Here is a 15,499-nt window from a genome sequence, read left to right on the forward strand (position 1 = left end):
ATGCAAAGCCACTGGAAAAGAAAATCTGCAGAGTTCCCTTTGGAAACTCCTGACATCCCAGAGTGGGTGAAAGTGAAAGCTTGGGGTCAAAGAAAATAATCAAAACACTAAGACTAACCCAAACACCATTAACAATAGAGTAAAAAAAAGCACCTCAAGTACCTAGGGAAAGTCCCACTGGAAGCAGACCAACTTTATACATATATTACGAGTCAATATTCAAATGTAGGATATGTATAACATGGGGTGTATGTACAGTTTGTAGAGTGTGTAATCTATAGTTTTTAGAGCACTACTGTGTGTACAAGACATTTCCTCTAGGACAAAAACTTACTATATAATCCTAAAATTGAATGAAATAATCACCTCATTTAAATGTTTGTCATTTAGCAGATCCTTTTATCCAGAACGATTTACATGAGCAGTTAAAGTGACGTGCCTTGGTCAGACACCTGCCACCTACCTACATTTACACCACTTTGTCTCATACAGTATACTGACATCCTTGTACTGTGGTTAAAACTGGAATCCTTAATGGTGAAAAAGCCATGTCAGTTTGGGCTATTACAACAAAATAATTTACTGCAAATCACAACCCCCCCCCCCCCCCCCGGGACATCATTGCAGAAATGTTTAACAAAAACAAAAAAAAGGTGCTGGGGGCGGACAATGGCGCTGTTTCCCCTAATGTGGATTCCATCTTAAAATAGAAATCTAATAAGACACGGGTGGCGACTAATGTCTCACATTTTGTATATTGATCTGTAAGGCTTTCTTGTAGTGGTTAAAGTCATTGGCCAGCTCAAATCCCTGGTGGTAGAAGGTGAACACGGTCTGAAAGAACGCCAGCATCTGGGGAGAGAAAGAAAACATGGGAAACAATGAAGAGTGCAATGACGTTTTAATGCATTGTAACCAGAGGCTGTCCACACTTCTAACATTCATTTCTCAGGGGTTTACATGGAATGAAGACATCGGTTGAAAAAAAATCAGTTGAAGTCAACAAGAACACTTTGAGCTGGTTATAAAAAATAAAAACATTTAATTTGACTGCTATGTAACCTATATAAAAACACTAACTGTAGTGTAGACTACTTTATGAGCACTAAGTTAATGAGCACTAAAGGAAAACTGCTGACCAGGCTAGACAAGTACTAAAGGTGCATTCGCCAGCAGTTCGTTCACTCACTGGCTCCAAATGTCATATGCAAAACTCGTTATACTGGCTGTGTTTCTGCCTCTGCTTGAACGCAGACAAATTGAAATGCCGCCCCCCCCCCCCCCCCCCTAACACACAATTCGATAGATCACTCAGATGTACAAATACATTAACATAAAAAAAGTGTGATTATTTCCTTTCAGGCACATTGGGAATACAACAGACTGTACAAAACATGAAGAACATGACAGAGTGACCAGGTGAAAGCTACGATCCCTTATTGATGTCACATGTTAGATCCACTTTAAAATCAGTGCAGATGAAGGAGCGGAGAGGGATTAAAGGAGGCGTTACGGCTCGAGACATGGTTTGCATATGTGTGCAATTCAGAGGGTGAATGGGCAAGACAAAAGATTGAAGTGCCTTTGAACGGGGTATGGCTGTAGTTTGTGTCGAACTGCAACGCTGACGGATTTCTCACGCTCAGTTTGTGTGTATCAACAATGGTCCACCACCCAAAGGACATCCAGCCAACTTGACAACTGTGGGCTGTGCAAACAATATTAGAAAGGAGTTCATGTTTTGTCCACCTGGTGTAGAGTGTGTGATTATGTATTTTCTAACACTCACTGGCTCCACACAGTCAAACTTCTTCCTCTCCTGAATCTCCTGCAGTTTACACACGTAGTCCAGAGACTCCTCCTGGAAGTGCTGTCTAATGGTCTCCACCTGGCTGTCCGCCTGCACAACAGAGGAGACAGAGCGAACGTCAACGTTATTCTACAGTACAGTCAGGTCTCTACACAGACAGGTGGAGATCACGGCCTAGCTCCAGTTGTACTGGATTCTGGCAGAGTCCCAGACACAGACAAAGGATGAGCTATGAGAAAGTAACTTTTTTTGGATAACTTTGGTAAAGAGTTTGAAGGGCTTAGACACTGATGACATGTGGTGTATGACAACCCCGCCCCCACAAAGTGACCAATCAACTGGCAAGTTTATAGTTTGGTTGATTAAGCTAATTGATTAGGCTACATGGTTTGCTTGACTGGATCTTCACAACATTCCAGTATTCAATGTAATTTACCACTTTACTGTAGCGTGTTCAATATGTTCAATCCAGTGCATCAGTTTCCATTAGTGCCATAGGTCGGGCATGTGCCTTGGGCCCGTCACATGACGAGTGTACAGTACGACATCAGATTAGTTGAGTCCAGACGGTGCCCCGCGGCTACGAGGCTGTGAACACCACTACTGTATAACAAAAGTGAGTACACCCCTCACATTTTTGTTAATATGAGTATATCTTCATGTGACAACACTGAAGAAATGACACTTTGCTACAATGTAAAGTAGTGAGTGTACTGCTTGTATAACAGTGTAAATTTGCTGTCCCCTCAAAATAACAGCCATTAATGTCTAAACCGCTGGCAACAAAAGTGAGTACACCCCTAAGTGAAAATGTCCAAATTGGGCCCAAACTGTCAATATTTTGTGTGGCCACCATCATTTTCCAGCACTGCCTTAACCCTCTTGGGAATAGAGTTCAGAGCTTCACAGGTTTCCACTGGAGTCCTCTTCCACTCCTCCATGACAACATCACAGAGTTGGTGGATGTTAGAGCCCTTGCACTCCTCCACCTTCCATTTGAGGATGCCCCACAGATGCTCAATAGGGTTTAGGTCTGGAGACATGCTTGGCCAGTCAATCACCGTTACCCTCAGCTTCTTTAGCAAGGCAGTGCTCGTCTTGGATGTGTGTTTGGGGTCGTTATCATGTTGGAATACTGCCCTGCGGCCCAGTCTCCGAAGGGAGGGGATCATGCTCTGCTTCAGTATGTCACAGTACATGTTGGTATTCATGGTTCCCTCAATGAACTGTAGCTCCCCAGCGCCGGCAGCACTCATGCAGCCCCAGACCATGACACTCACCATCATGCTTGACTGTAGGCAAGACACACTTGTCTTTGTACACGCTTGACACCATCTGTACCAAATAAGTTTCTTGGTCTCATCAGACCACAGGACATGGTTCCACTAATCCATGTCCTTAGTCTGCTTGTCTTCAGCAAACTGTTTGCGGGCTTTCTTGTGCATCATCTTTAGAAGAGGCTTCCTTCTGGGACGACAGCCATGCAGACCAATTTGATGCAGTGTACAGCGTATGGTCTGAGCACCGACATGCTAGGTTATATTACATATACAATCTGGTACCAGACTGCATGTCTCTAAGGTACTATGGTAAGTTTAGTATATCCTTACAAAGGATAGCTCCACAAGCCTTCACAATGAAATACATATAAACTTTGTTGATAACCAAAAGGGTTTGTTTTTCCATTACCAACCCCAATATAATCCACACTAGGTCTGTAAAGCTTGATACTGTATCTGAAATCTCAGGATGTCTTGAGGAGCTCCAAAAGCTACTGCCTCAGAGGTACGACCTTAGTGGCTGGTACAGAAACACTGAACATGACTTCCCTTTCAGAGCAGGAAAGAGAAACTCACTCCGTACTCTAACCCTAGGCCTGTGGACACTCACACCTCTCCACATACTTCAGCGCTACAGAGATGAGCCAAGAAGTCTGTGTGCATCCCAAATGTCACCCTATCCCCTACAGTGTATAGGGCTCTGGTCAAAAGTAGTGCGCTATACAGGTAATAGGGTGCCATTTGGGAGGCATCCTACGGGTCAGGATTCAGAAACGTCTCCCTAAGCAAATATCCTTTCCAGCCATTTTGGGGTTGGGAAGATGTCGGGGCCTGTCTTTTCGGCCTGTTTTCCATAAATATATACGCACGAGAGCGAGGGTAAAAGTATTAAACAAAGTACCTCCTGTAGCTGCGGTTCCTTCTTCTTTGCTGACATGTTCAAAAGCTTTTCCAAGGAGCTGTAGTACTTCTCAGTTTCCTTTTCATACTTCTTCCTTTCCGCCTTAAAAGGGCATAGCATAGAGGAACAGATTGAGAAAGAGCATGGTAAGAGAGATGAGAGAAGTGAGCAGGACAAACGTCATCTTAATATTGCATTAGTTTCACTGACCAAAGGAATGTTCAGAACATGATATCAAGAGGTACACATTACAATTTCAATTGAAAAGAGAGTTGGAACTGTGTCTCTAGACAGGCATTTTGATAAGTCTAATACACTTCACATTATCGTGCCGACCCAAAATGTACTTATCTGGCTCTGATATTTTCCTTTCACATTCCTCTTTCCAGCATGGTTTCTGCAACTATGGTGGATGCACAACCAGGCCAGGGCAGTACAGCTTGGTTTGGCTCAGTGTTGTGAAAAGGGTATTACTTTATAGCCATGTTCAGAGCACACAGGATTGTGCTTGTATGAGCTCATTAACAAGTAGACTGAATTAAGCAGTGGCATGATAGAGTACCTTGGCTGAGCCCAGTTGCTCTTTTCTGAACTTCTCCAGCGGTTTCATTAGCGTTTCTGTAATATTCCTCATCTGAGAGAGCAAGAGATGATAAGACATGAACATATTAGGACATATGCCCCAAGCGTTTCATTTATTCACAGGTACAGCGTTAGGCTGGACTTACACTCCACTAGGCATTCTCTGTAGAGGCTCCACAAGCTCAGCATGGAGATTTCAGTGCATGCCAAAATGTCTAACTTTACGGAAGCATCAGCGACGTATTGTCAAGAGGACCGCTTGAGTGTAAACCCAGCCTAAAAGAGGCGGCAGGTAGCCTAGCGAAAAAGGACAAATATAAGCACCCTCCGATTTGACCTTTGACAACGTTCCAATGGAAAGCCAAAAGGTCACAATACTTGCAGTGGGTTAATGACAGCATAAAGTCAGCGAAAATGGCCTGTTAAAAGCATCCACAACACATTCAAGTACACTAGTCCCACAGTCACATGACAGCAACAGCGCTGTCCTATTGATATCTCCCCCTCTCCGAATCATACCTGCCTCCCTCTGCTAAAGGTCCTGTTGCTGGGGGTCATGTCCATGTAAAAGGACCCATGAGCACCAACATGTGAAGCTCACAGGAGCATGTGAAATTTGCTGTCAAATCAAAGCTAGGTCCATATCTTTTTGTTGTTGAAATCAAGGCATATATACTTTTGTCAACCATATTCCATCCTAAAAATGTTGATTAAGCAAAGGTTTTGATTTCTGGTTCTCTTAACTGATTAGAAATACATCAAAACAGTATAATGTTGAATTAAAGTAAAGACCCCTGCCAACTAATATCAACACTTAATTGGAGAAAGAACTCCAATTAAGACTGAATTCCATTACCAAAAGCTCACATCTTTAAGACATTTTCAAATCTCTCCATCAGGGAGGATAATGAAAGTTCAGAGGTCATAAGGTAGACCTATCAATTATTTATGAAATTATTAAAACTTGAAATTGCATTACCAAATAAGTAACAGTTTCAGCAACTGAATTGGCTCAAATGGGAAATCATAGTCACAAATCAGAGTTGGGTTCACAAGTTTGGACAGCACAGTAGAGTACAATACACAGAGAACACTAGAGTTGAACACTATAATGTACACTACTCACTGAACTATACAGAGGGTAAAAAAAAAAATGTAAACACTAGAAAAACATTCCTAATATTGAGTTGCTCCCTTTTATCAAGTCGGCTGGATGTCTTTTGGGTGATGGACCATTCTTGATACACACAGGAAACTGTTGTGTCAACCCAGAAGCATTGCCATTTCTTGACACAAACTGGTGCGCCTGTCACCTACTGCCATTTCCAGTTTGAAGGCACTTAAATATTCACCCTCAATGGCACACATACACATGCCATGTCTCAAATTGTCTCAAGGCTTAAACATCCTTCTTTAATCAATCTCCACTAATCACAGATATTGCATCAGAGCTAGTCTGATTGGTCAAAAAGACCAATTAGTGAAGAAGATTTCAGAATTGGGATGCCTCTCTAAATGCAGCCTTAGACGTCTATGATCAGTTCAGATTTGGTCTTGTTTGGGGGACAGAGCACATTAAAATAATAGCCAGCGTGTAGAATAATACCAAAATATGCAAAGGAGGATATTGCAAATTTCTACCTTTGTGTACCTGGTTAGAAGAGAATGACATTCATATCCATAATTATGCATTTCTGGGTAGTACAGATCAATGTGTCAGGTCATAGCTGGCAATTATTTTAGCAAATATCATTGAATCTTAATTCAGAGCAGCTATTTAAGAGTTTTGGGAAAACGTGGACCCAAACTTTGCATCTGCACAGTTTTTCCAGTAAATGTAAATGGTTAAAAGTAGTTCTTGTGAATAGAGTTGTATGGTTTGTTAACCTTTGAAATCAAGTTTGGCATACATTTTAAGTGAAAAAAATGGTCTCAGCGCAATTCCGTTACCGTGGAATTGCCCTGGGTTGATTCCAGGACATGTCTGAGCGAGCCTGCCTGCCCACCCCACGGTATACTGCTATGTGAGGGCGGGGCTGAACCAGGCCCTGGTAGAGACTGTTACATGGCAACGATAGACCCGATCTATAGCGCAAACACAGTACATAAAATGCATTGTAAACATTGAGAACATAACCTATTGATTGCAAGGGGTCAGGGAAGTAAAACAATCATATTGAATGGTTTTTCAGAATGCAATACTGTATCTGTAGCTAGCTACCATATTTTAAGGGTTGCATACATTGCACCGAAGATGGATCTCCCATTCGTCTACCGATTGTTCAGCGTGCTGTTGCGCAGTTTGCACTAGGTCCACAAGTACTCACGGCAGGCAAACACTATTGGTGTGTACAAGCTCTTAGAACTCCCAGAACAAGGCATAGGCTGCATTACAGGAGAATGTAAATCACACTACATTATCTGTTGTATGAGTCACCAAGAGAAAACAATATATAGTTTAAAATGTTGACTAAGCAACACCTACAGTAAATAAAGGTATGGAGGAATAGGGATAGAGCCAGGAGCCTTGAGGGATATTATTCTGTGAAACAGAGACGCCCAACTGCTGACACAAACACAGACTCAACGAGAGAGGCTGGGTTGGTTGCAAACGCTAGGGTTACCCTAGGTTGCATCCTAAATGGCACTCTATTCCCCATGTAGTGCACTACTGTTGACCAGAGAAGGAATAGGGTGCCATTTAGGAAACAGTGTTTTCTACCCATGCAGAAAAGACTGGGTCAAGGGTCACTGTCTGTGCTATCCCCACCTCTCCTCTGGAGGCGGTGGGACAGAGTACCATTAAACACAACATGTACAACATTCAGTTCAGCTGTAACTTCCGCTATACAGTATAGCAGATGTAACTGAACTTTAACATGTGTCAATGTAGTTTACTAGTATAGCACTACACATCAGTGAGTGTTGAATGACTCCATTGACTCTGGTATGTCATGTCTGAGGTTGTGTTTAATGGTTCTCTGTCCCACCGCCTCCAGAGGAGAGGTGGGGATAGCACAGACAGTGACCCTTGGACAGGTGCAGTGAAGGTGGCTCTGCCTCCTCTCCTCTGGGTCATGTGCATGACACCAATCAGAAGAAAACAGACAGCAGGGACTACCCAGACTTGTCTAATAAGAAACAAATTGTTTTCTATTCCAATACGTTTTGCTACAGTAAGCCCTAATGAACATGACCCTGGTGGTACAACAGAGGCTTCGCTCAACCTTCCACCCACTGAGGAACTAATTTACACACGCAGAGCAGACTTGAGGTATTTCCCCTTGCTTTTAAAGCAGGTCTCGACTGGTTACTGCTTACCATCAGCTCTCTTTGGTCTTCGAGGTTCTTAAGGAAGTTGGAGAACTCCTGCAAGGATTCATCTGCAAGACAAACACACTTTAATAATGGAACACAAGTCACTTTAATAATGTTTACATACAGCTTCACTCATCTCATGTATACACTATTCTATTCTACTGTATTTTAGTCAATGCCACTCAGACATTGCTCACCCTAATAGTTATTTCTTAATTCCATTATTTTAGATGGGTGTATTGTTTTTAGATCCTAGCTCCAACAGTGCAGTAGTAACACAAGCATTTCGCTACACCTGACATAACATCTGCTAAATGTGTGACCAACATTTGACACACACAGGAGGCGAGACAAGAGAAACACAAGACCACACAAATAGAAAAAGAGACAAGTACGGGTGTTTCCATCTCTCTAAAGAAGCCCAGGGTTCGGGAAAATTACACATGCAAGCCCTTCATTTGGTGGTACACACAGAATCAAAAACAAAAGGTTCAGTCTCGTTACGCTGGCAGAACCACCCAGCTGTAGGTCGGAACCGCACCACACTCACCAATACACCTCTCATCGTCGGTCTTCGCGTCACCGATGTACTCAAACTGGAATTCTCCCAGGGACTGGGCAAACTTGCGCTGGGCCAACACAAGCTCTGAAAACAAAAATTAGATCAATCCATAGGGTTATTTTTTTAAATGTGATTTCGGATGTGACCTTCCCTTGACGACCATATTTCGACATCAAATACACTGTGGTCACATGTGCTTCCTATTTACAGGCCTGCATCAAAACTTTATTTTTTTAAATTAGTGGATATACTAGCGTGATAGATATTAATCACACTTGAGTTGGCCCAAAGCACAAATACTGAAATAAAAAAACAGAACAGTCATTTATTCAAGGCTGGCTGACATGCAGGCAGTACGGCGCCTACTGTAACCCAGTGGTTAACCCACTCTGCATACATCCTGTTGCCTCTGCTGTCAGGCTGTAGCATCCTGTCCCTGTACAGGTTATAAAGAGACCATGCCTACTGGTCCATTGATGGTGACAGGTGTATACATTTGAGCAATACATTAAACATATGTCCCTATAGAAATTAGCCTATATAGGCCTGGTTTAACTATGGGGGTGTGGTGGGTATTGGCCCATGGGTTTATAAATGAGCCAACTGATTTACAAACATACATATTAGCCTACATAGGCCAACCATTGCGCTTGACCTGCTTGTTGTGGAAGAAAACCGTAATCATTTTTTTTTAGGATCATCGTTTAGGTTATGCGCTAGCCTTACCATGTTATGAGGAGGAGATGGACTAAACAACAACTGAACCACATTCGGATGTACCCTAGCCTGGAACCCACACGCTGCACCATAGTGAACTTCGGAGCATGTTTTCCAGGCATGTTGAGCCCGCTCTGTTGTTTTCTAAACAGTGTAGACTGATATTCCCAGCGGTGTGGATCTCGGACTGATGACAGTCCCATAAGGACAGCATGGGAGAATGTAGCAGGGTATTTTTAAAGACTGGAGCTATGACTGGTATCCAGAGGAGCAGTATCATTTGCTTTGGCAGCTGGCTGGGGCTCTATGGGGAGGATCAGCTGGGAGTTTTGAATACAGGGGCTCTCAGATTATCACTGACTGGGCTTGTTGACAATGGAGGTAGGAATCCTGTGTTTTTATTCTAACAGTTATATTACCAGCAGGTTAGCATTTTTTTGTCATGACCCGGAAGCCAGCCACAACTGACGACCGAAGTCAGCTTGCAAGCGCCCGGTTGGCTACAAGGAGTTGCTAGAGCGAACCCCAGGCTGTAGTGGCGCCTCAGCACAGCGTTGCGGTGCCTTCAACTGCTGCGGCACTCGAGAGGGCCCTTTAAATACATTTTTACAATTGCAAATTTTGACTTTGCAGCTGGCCTAAGAGGAAATTGCTCAGTTCTGCCTCCAACACAAGACTCTTGACAACAATTATTATTTTTTTAAAGTCAACCTGCACATTGCCATGAGTCAGTGTCTGCAGTATCTTCTGAAAACACAATACAAAACTATTCACTCAATACTGTGGTCTATTGTTACCTTTACAATAATTTGTAGATGTTAAGGTAATCTTAATGTTAAGGCTTTCTAATATTTTGTACAAAACTTGGGCCATGTCAACAAATTCCTCTACAGCAATAACCCTGCCAATTAAGTGGCTTGCTAACACCCACGACCATTATGTGCCCCCCCCCCCAAAAAAACATTAACACTCAGTGCATGAGGATAATAACGACAAGACAAAGCTTTATCATGTGACTTCTGCACAATGACTGGCATAAAGTGTCTTGCCCCAACCTCTGGGACTGATCTCAAGCCTGTATTTGTTTCATCAATCAATAGGCAAGTCAACTCCCCAAACTTATCAGAGCTGTGTGGACCAGACAAGAATATCAATGTAGGCTGGCTAACCCACTGTATGATTGGGCTTGTTCAACATTAAAACTGCTGACTGACCTACAAATCATCTTGCATCATAACTAGCATACACATTATATGTAGATCAGTCAGGAAGTCAATTTACCCACAATGCATCATGGATTTGATACTGTTGAACACAGCCAGTTACATTCTGAAACCCCACCTACTCAGTTGACTCGTCATGTGTAAATACATTTTTACATATTTGGAAACCATTTTTCCGTAGTGCTAAGACCTTGGTACATTTGTCGTCCAAGTTACTACAGGCAACACTTCCTTTCTGCACTCTGCAGCAGTATTGTTTACGAGTGCTTAATCTTTGAGTTAGGCCTGCTTTAAAATATATAGCACCTGCAGGAAGCTAGCTTCTTCCCTTAATTAATTTTTTTAACTGGTGAGGTTATGTAATGGTCGTTCTTAGAAAAGTTCAGCAGTGTTGACAGCCCATTAAAACATGCAGAAAGTAAAGTACAAGACAATGCACTCCTGAGCTTTATCAAACCATGACAGATTAGCAATAGGCCAGGGGTCTTCAACATTCTTGCCTACGGACCCCCTCCGGGCAAACCAGCGACCCCCATCATTTTTTAGCAATTTTATTTTTTAAATCACGTTATCCATTCAATATCAGGTGAAGGATAATGGCAAGTAATCAACATTTAAGTGAATACATTTAGTAGATAGTTATTATTTTGACATGCCTACATTATAACTAGAAGGGTAACTCCAAACACATTTTTGCTAAGAGCAGCTTTTAAAAACAAAGGTTAACCATGTGTTGGCAAAAATGTACAATTTAAGAAAGCTTACCAGCAGCCAGTGGCACTTCACACACTGGTAGCCTATTTGCAGGTGCTTATTCAAAGCCTGTCATACTCCAGCAAGTGTAATTGGCTCCAATGAGTGTAACTTGCTCGATATTAGGAGTTGAGAAATAAAGTTGAAACAGAAAGATGATATTCTCCGTTTGTACCACAAGTATCTAATAAAACAGAATACACTGCTCAAAAAAAGGGAACACTAAAATAACATCCTAGATCTGAATGAAATATTCTTATTAAATACTTTTTTCTTTACATAGTTGAATGTGCTGACAACAAAATCTCACAAATTATCAATGGAAATCAAATTTATCAACCCATGAAGGTCTGGATTTGGAGTGACACTCAAAATTAACGTAGAAAAACCACACTACAGGCTGATCCAACTTTGATGTAATGTCCTTAAAACAAGTCAAAATGAGGCTCAGTAGTGTGTGTGGCCTCCACGTGCCTGTATGACCTCCCTACAACGCCTGGGCATGCTCCTGATGAGGTGGCGGATTGTCTCCTGAGGGATCTCCTCCCAAACCTGGACTAAAGCATCCGCCAACTCCTGGACAGTCTGTGGTGCAGCGTGGCGTTGGTGGATGGAGCGAGACGTGATGTCCCAGATGTGCTCAATTGGATTCAGGTCTGGGGAACGGGCGGGCCAGTCCATAGCATCAATGCCTTCCTCTTGCAGGAACTGCTGACACTCCAGCCACACGAGGTCTAGCATTGTCTTGCATTAGGAGGAAACCAGGGCCAACCGCACCAGCATATGGTCTCACAGGGGGTCTGAGGATCTCATCTCTGTACCAAATGGCAGTCAGGCTACCTCTGGCGAGCACATGGAGGGCTGTGCGGCACCCCAAAGAAATGCCACCCCACACCATGACTGACCCACCGCCAAACCGGTCAGGCTGGAGGATGTTGCGGGCAGCAGAATGTTCTCCACAGCGTCTCCAGACTGTCACATGTGCTCAGTGTGAACCTGCTTTCATCTGTGAAGAGCACAGGGCGCCAGTGGTGAATTTGCCAATCTTGGTGTTCTCTGGCAAATGCCAAACGTCCTGCACGGTGTTGGGCTGTAAGCACAACCCACCTGTGGACGTCGGGCCCTCATACCACCCTCATGGAGACTGTTTGAGCAGACACATGCACATTTGTGGCCTGCTTGAGGTCATTTTGCAGGGCTCGGGAAGTGCTCCTCCTTGCACAAAGGCAGAGTTAGCAGTCCTGCTGCTGGGATGTTGCCCTCCTACGGCCTCCTCCACATCTCCTGATGTACTGGCCTGTCTCCTGGTAGCGCCTCCATGCTCTGGACACTACGCTGATAGACACAGCAAACCTTGCCACAGCTCGCATTAAATGTGCCATCCTGGATGAACTGCACTACCTGAGCCACTTGTGTGGGTTGTAGACTCCGTCTCATGCTACCACTAGAGTGAAAGCACCGCCAGCATTCAAAAGTGACCAAAACATCAGCCAGGAAGCATAGGAACTGAGAAGTGGTCTGTGGTCCCCACCTGCAGAACCACTCCTTTATTGGGAGTGTCTTGCTAATTGCCTATAATTTCCACCGTTTGTCTATTCCATTTGCACAACAGCACGTGAAATTTATTTTCAGTGTTGCTTCCTAAGTGGACAGTTTGATTTCACAGAAGTGTGATTGACTTGGAGATAAACACCACAATGTAAGTGTTCCCTTTATTTTTTTGAGCAGTGTATATTGTTGCTAGCTATACTCAGATATAGATATCTCTAAATTTAAAATGGCACTTATATTAACAGACCCCCCCCTGCATTACCTCTGGTTGAATAGGTAAACGGAACTATAGTTTTCCTTCACAGAAAATACATTGCAACACATTTGGCAGAAAAAAAAGCATCATTTGTCAGATGACAGCTGTGCAAAGCTATTTGGTTGGTAGCCACAAATAAATAAGCTTATAATGAAGGTATTTTTTAGTTAAACATTAAAAATAATGGCCATGTATAGTTTATCATAGAAAGAATGTAGCCAGCTACATTTACTGATGTTCTGCTTAAAGTTTATTTTACCAGAGAAAAGTAGGCTGGCTACATCGAGAAAGGAACAGGAGAAAAGTAGCTACACAGTCAGAGCGCCATCTGCTGATTGTAAATTCTTATCTAACGGAGATGCTAAGTGGAAAGTACAACTGGAGCACGAAATTAGTCTGATGCCGAGCAGAAATTGACTTATTTATTTTAACTAGCTAAGTCAGTTAAGAATTGAAAAAATAAAAATCTCACAATGACAGCCTACCCCAGCCAAACCCTAACGACGCTGGGCCAATAGGGCAGCGCACAATGGGACTCCCAATCACGGCCAGTTGGGATATAGCCTGAAATCGAACCAGAGTCTGTAGTGATGCTTCTAGCACTGAGATGCAGTGCCTTAGACCACTGTGCCACTCGGGAACCCAATAAAAAGCATTTAACATGAGTTTATAAAACGCAGCAAGATACTTATGCGTTATCACTTTTTTTCCTGGCATAAAAACTGAATTCTGCATCAACGCGACCACTAAGTTTAACTTGCTAGTTAATCTTAGTAAGTGGCTCAATAAGGTGACAGGGCATCATATTGTGTTAGCTTTCTGACATGTTTGAGAAGTCAAAGCCCTTTGGATGGATTACTTGTACAGCTACAAAAGCTGAAGAACATGCGCACATCCAGGTACTTACTGCAGGTGTTGGAGTTGTAGGCAAACTCATTGAAAACAGAAAGGACATCAAGAAGCACTGGTACATTGATACTGATCCACAATTGAAACCCATTTTTAAATATGCCCCACATATAGTTTTAAAGACCCCAAACGAGAGAGAGAGAGAGAGTGGTTAAATCTGATTACCCACCAGAGAAAAGGGGAACACTCTTGGACATGGTTCCGGAGGGTAATTACAAATGTGGCCAATAATCTCAATGCAGCATCACATACAAAACTAATTTACCCACCCCCACACAGGACAAAACTTAAAGATCAAGGGCCTGATCACCTTCATGTCCACCAATGTTAGTTACATGCTAAAATGTCCTTGTGATCGGTCTTACATAGGGAAAGCCCGTAGAAGCCTTAAGACACGGATCAGTGAGCACCGCAGCAACAGACAGGTGAGGACAAAAAAATAATAATAAAAAAAACTGGTTGCTGCTCATTTTGTACAAGCTGGACATCCTATTAGTTCTCTGAGAAACATTGGAATAGAAATGGTCAAGATGTCAAGCTGGGGAGGGGACATTGAGAAGAAACTTCTTCAAAGGGAATCTTTCTGGATCCACAGTACAGACAGTCTCCTCGTGGCCTTAACGAGGAGCTTGACTTGAAACTGGCACTTAATGTCTAAATGTTTTTTTTTTTTCTATTATCCTAATTTAGTATATTACTGTAAATATTGATCACATTCCCTGTGTATGATCATATTGATACATTGAATGTTAATATTGCAAAAACTGTTATACATTTTTTTACCTCCTGTTTCAGGAAGTAATGTCACTGAGTACTGCCCCTAATGGATACCTGATTAAGACCTAAGGGTCAAAACGGTGTTGTAAATTAATATCATTTGTACAGCTGCCACCATCTTGATTTCCTTGCGTTTTTTCTCCTCTCCAGTCTCAGCATGTCTGCTCCTAGACCCTCTTCTCAGCAGTGCAGGCAGGCCTGTTGGCCTAGCGACTCCATACAGACAATGTACATGGTGCTTGAGCCAGTACTGTTTAGACAAGCATGCTTCAAAACTTTGTTCATTTGCATAGTGTATCGCTCACATTCGCTAGTAAAATGTTAAGACTCACCATCGCTGACTTTCCCCCAGAATTGAACCATGCTAAGAATTCTTTATTACTCAATATTGAGTGTATGAATGATATTTAAGATTAGATCTCATATGCTTCTGTAGCTTTTCAATATGAAATTCTTGATATGGCCAACCCCTAATTTCCACTGAACATTTCATAAAGAAGCATTTACTTTAACAGCACAGATGCTAAATTTGGTAACAGAATGACAGTTGTACCATCATTCTGTTACCAAACTTTGCATCTGCACTGTTCTTCAACTACATGCATTTTTGAAAGAGTTTGTGGAAATTGAGTAGTCATTGTGCATAGAGTTGTACAGTTTGTTTAACTTGGCAATTACTGGTTTTTGTTTGACAAATTTTAAAGGGAAAAATCTGTCTCTGAAAAAAAAGCCCAAGTCAAATCTCACCTAACTGACATAATTAAAATCCTTAGAGAAGTCTCAAGTTGGACCCAATCCATGCCTTGCTTTGACAACAGACACTTGAGTAGAGAAACATAATGGGATGGTTAGGCCTACTC

At 42.5% G+C, this 15,499-nt stretch overlaps 1 protein-coding gene across 1 annotated transcript in view; it reads right to left on the reverse strand.

Moving 5' to 3' along the window:
• LOC109901293 (rho GTPase-activating protein 10) overlaps nucleotides 1-15,499 on the reverse strand; it is a 64,978-nt gene that overhangs the window by 33,367 nt on the left and 16,112 nt on the right. Inside the window, exons 2-7 of the mRNA XM_031837878.1 lie at nucleotides 8,442-8,537; nucleotides 7,895-7,956; nucleotides 4,554-4,625; nucleotides 3,992-4,093; nucleotides 1,790-1,900; nucleotides 748-852 (exon numbers count right to left, since the gene is read on the reverse strand). Of these exons, the coding sequence (XP_031693738.1) occupies nucleotides 748-852; nucleotides 1,790-1,900; nucleotides 3,992-4,093; nucleotides 4,554-4,625; nucleotides 7,895-7,956; nucleotides 8,442-8,537 (548 nt within the window). The remainder of the gene's footprint in view (nucleotides 1-747; nucleotides 853-1,789; nucleotides 1,901-3,991; nucleotides 4,094-4,553; nucleotides 4,626-7,894; nucleotides 7,957-8,441; nucleotides 8,538-15,499) is intronic.

This window comes from Oncorhynchus kisutch, linkage group LG12, assembly GCF_002021735.2.
Source record: "Oncorhynchus kisutch isolate 150728-3 linkage group LG12, Okis_V2, whole genome shotgun sequence".
Lineage (NCBI taxonomy): Eukaryota > Metazoa > Chordata > Actinopteri > Salmoniformes > Salmonidae > Oncorhynchus > Oncorhynchus kisutch.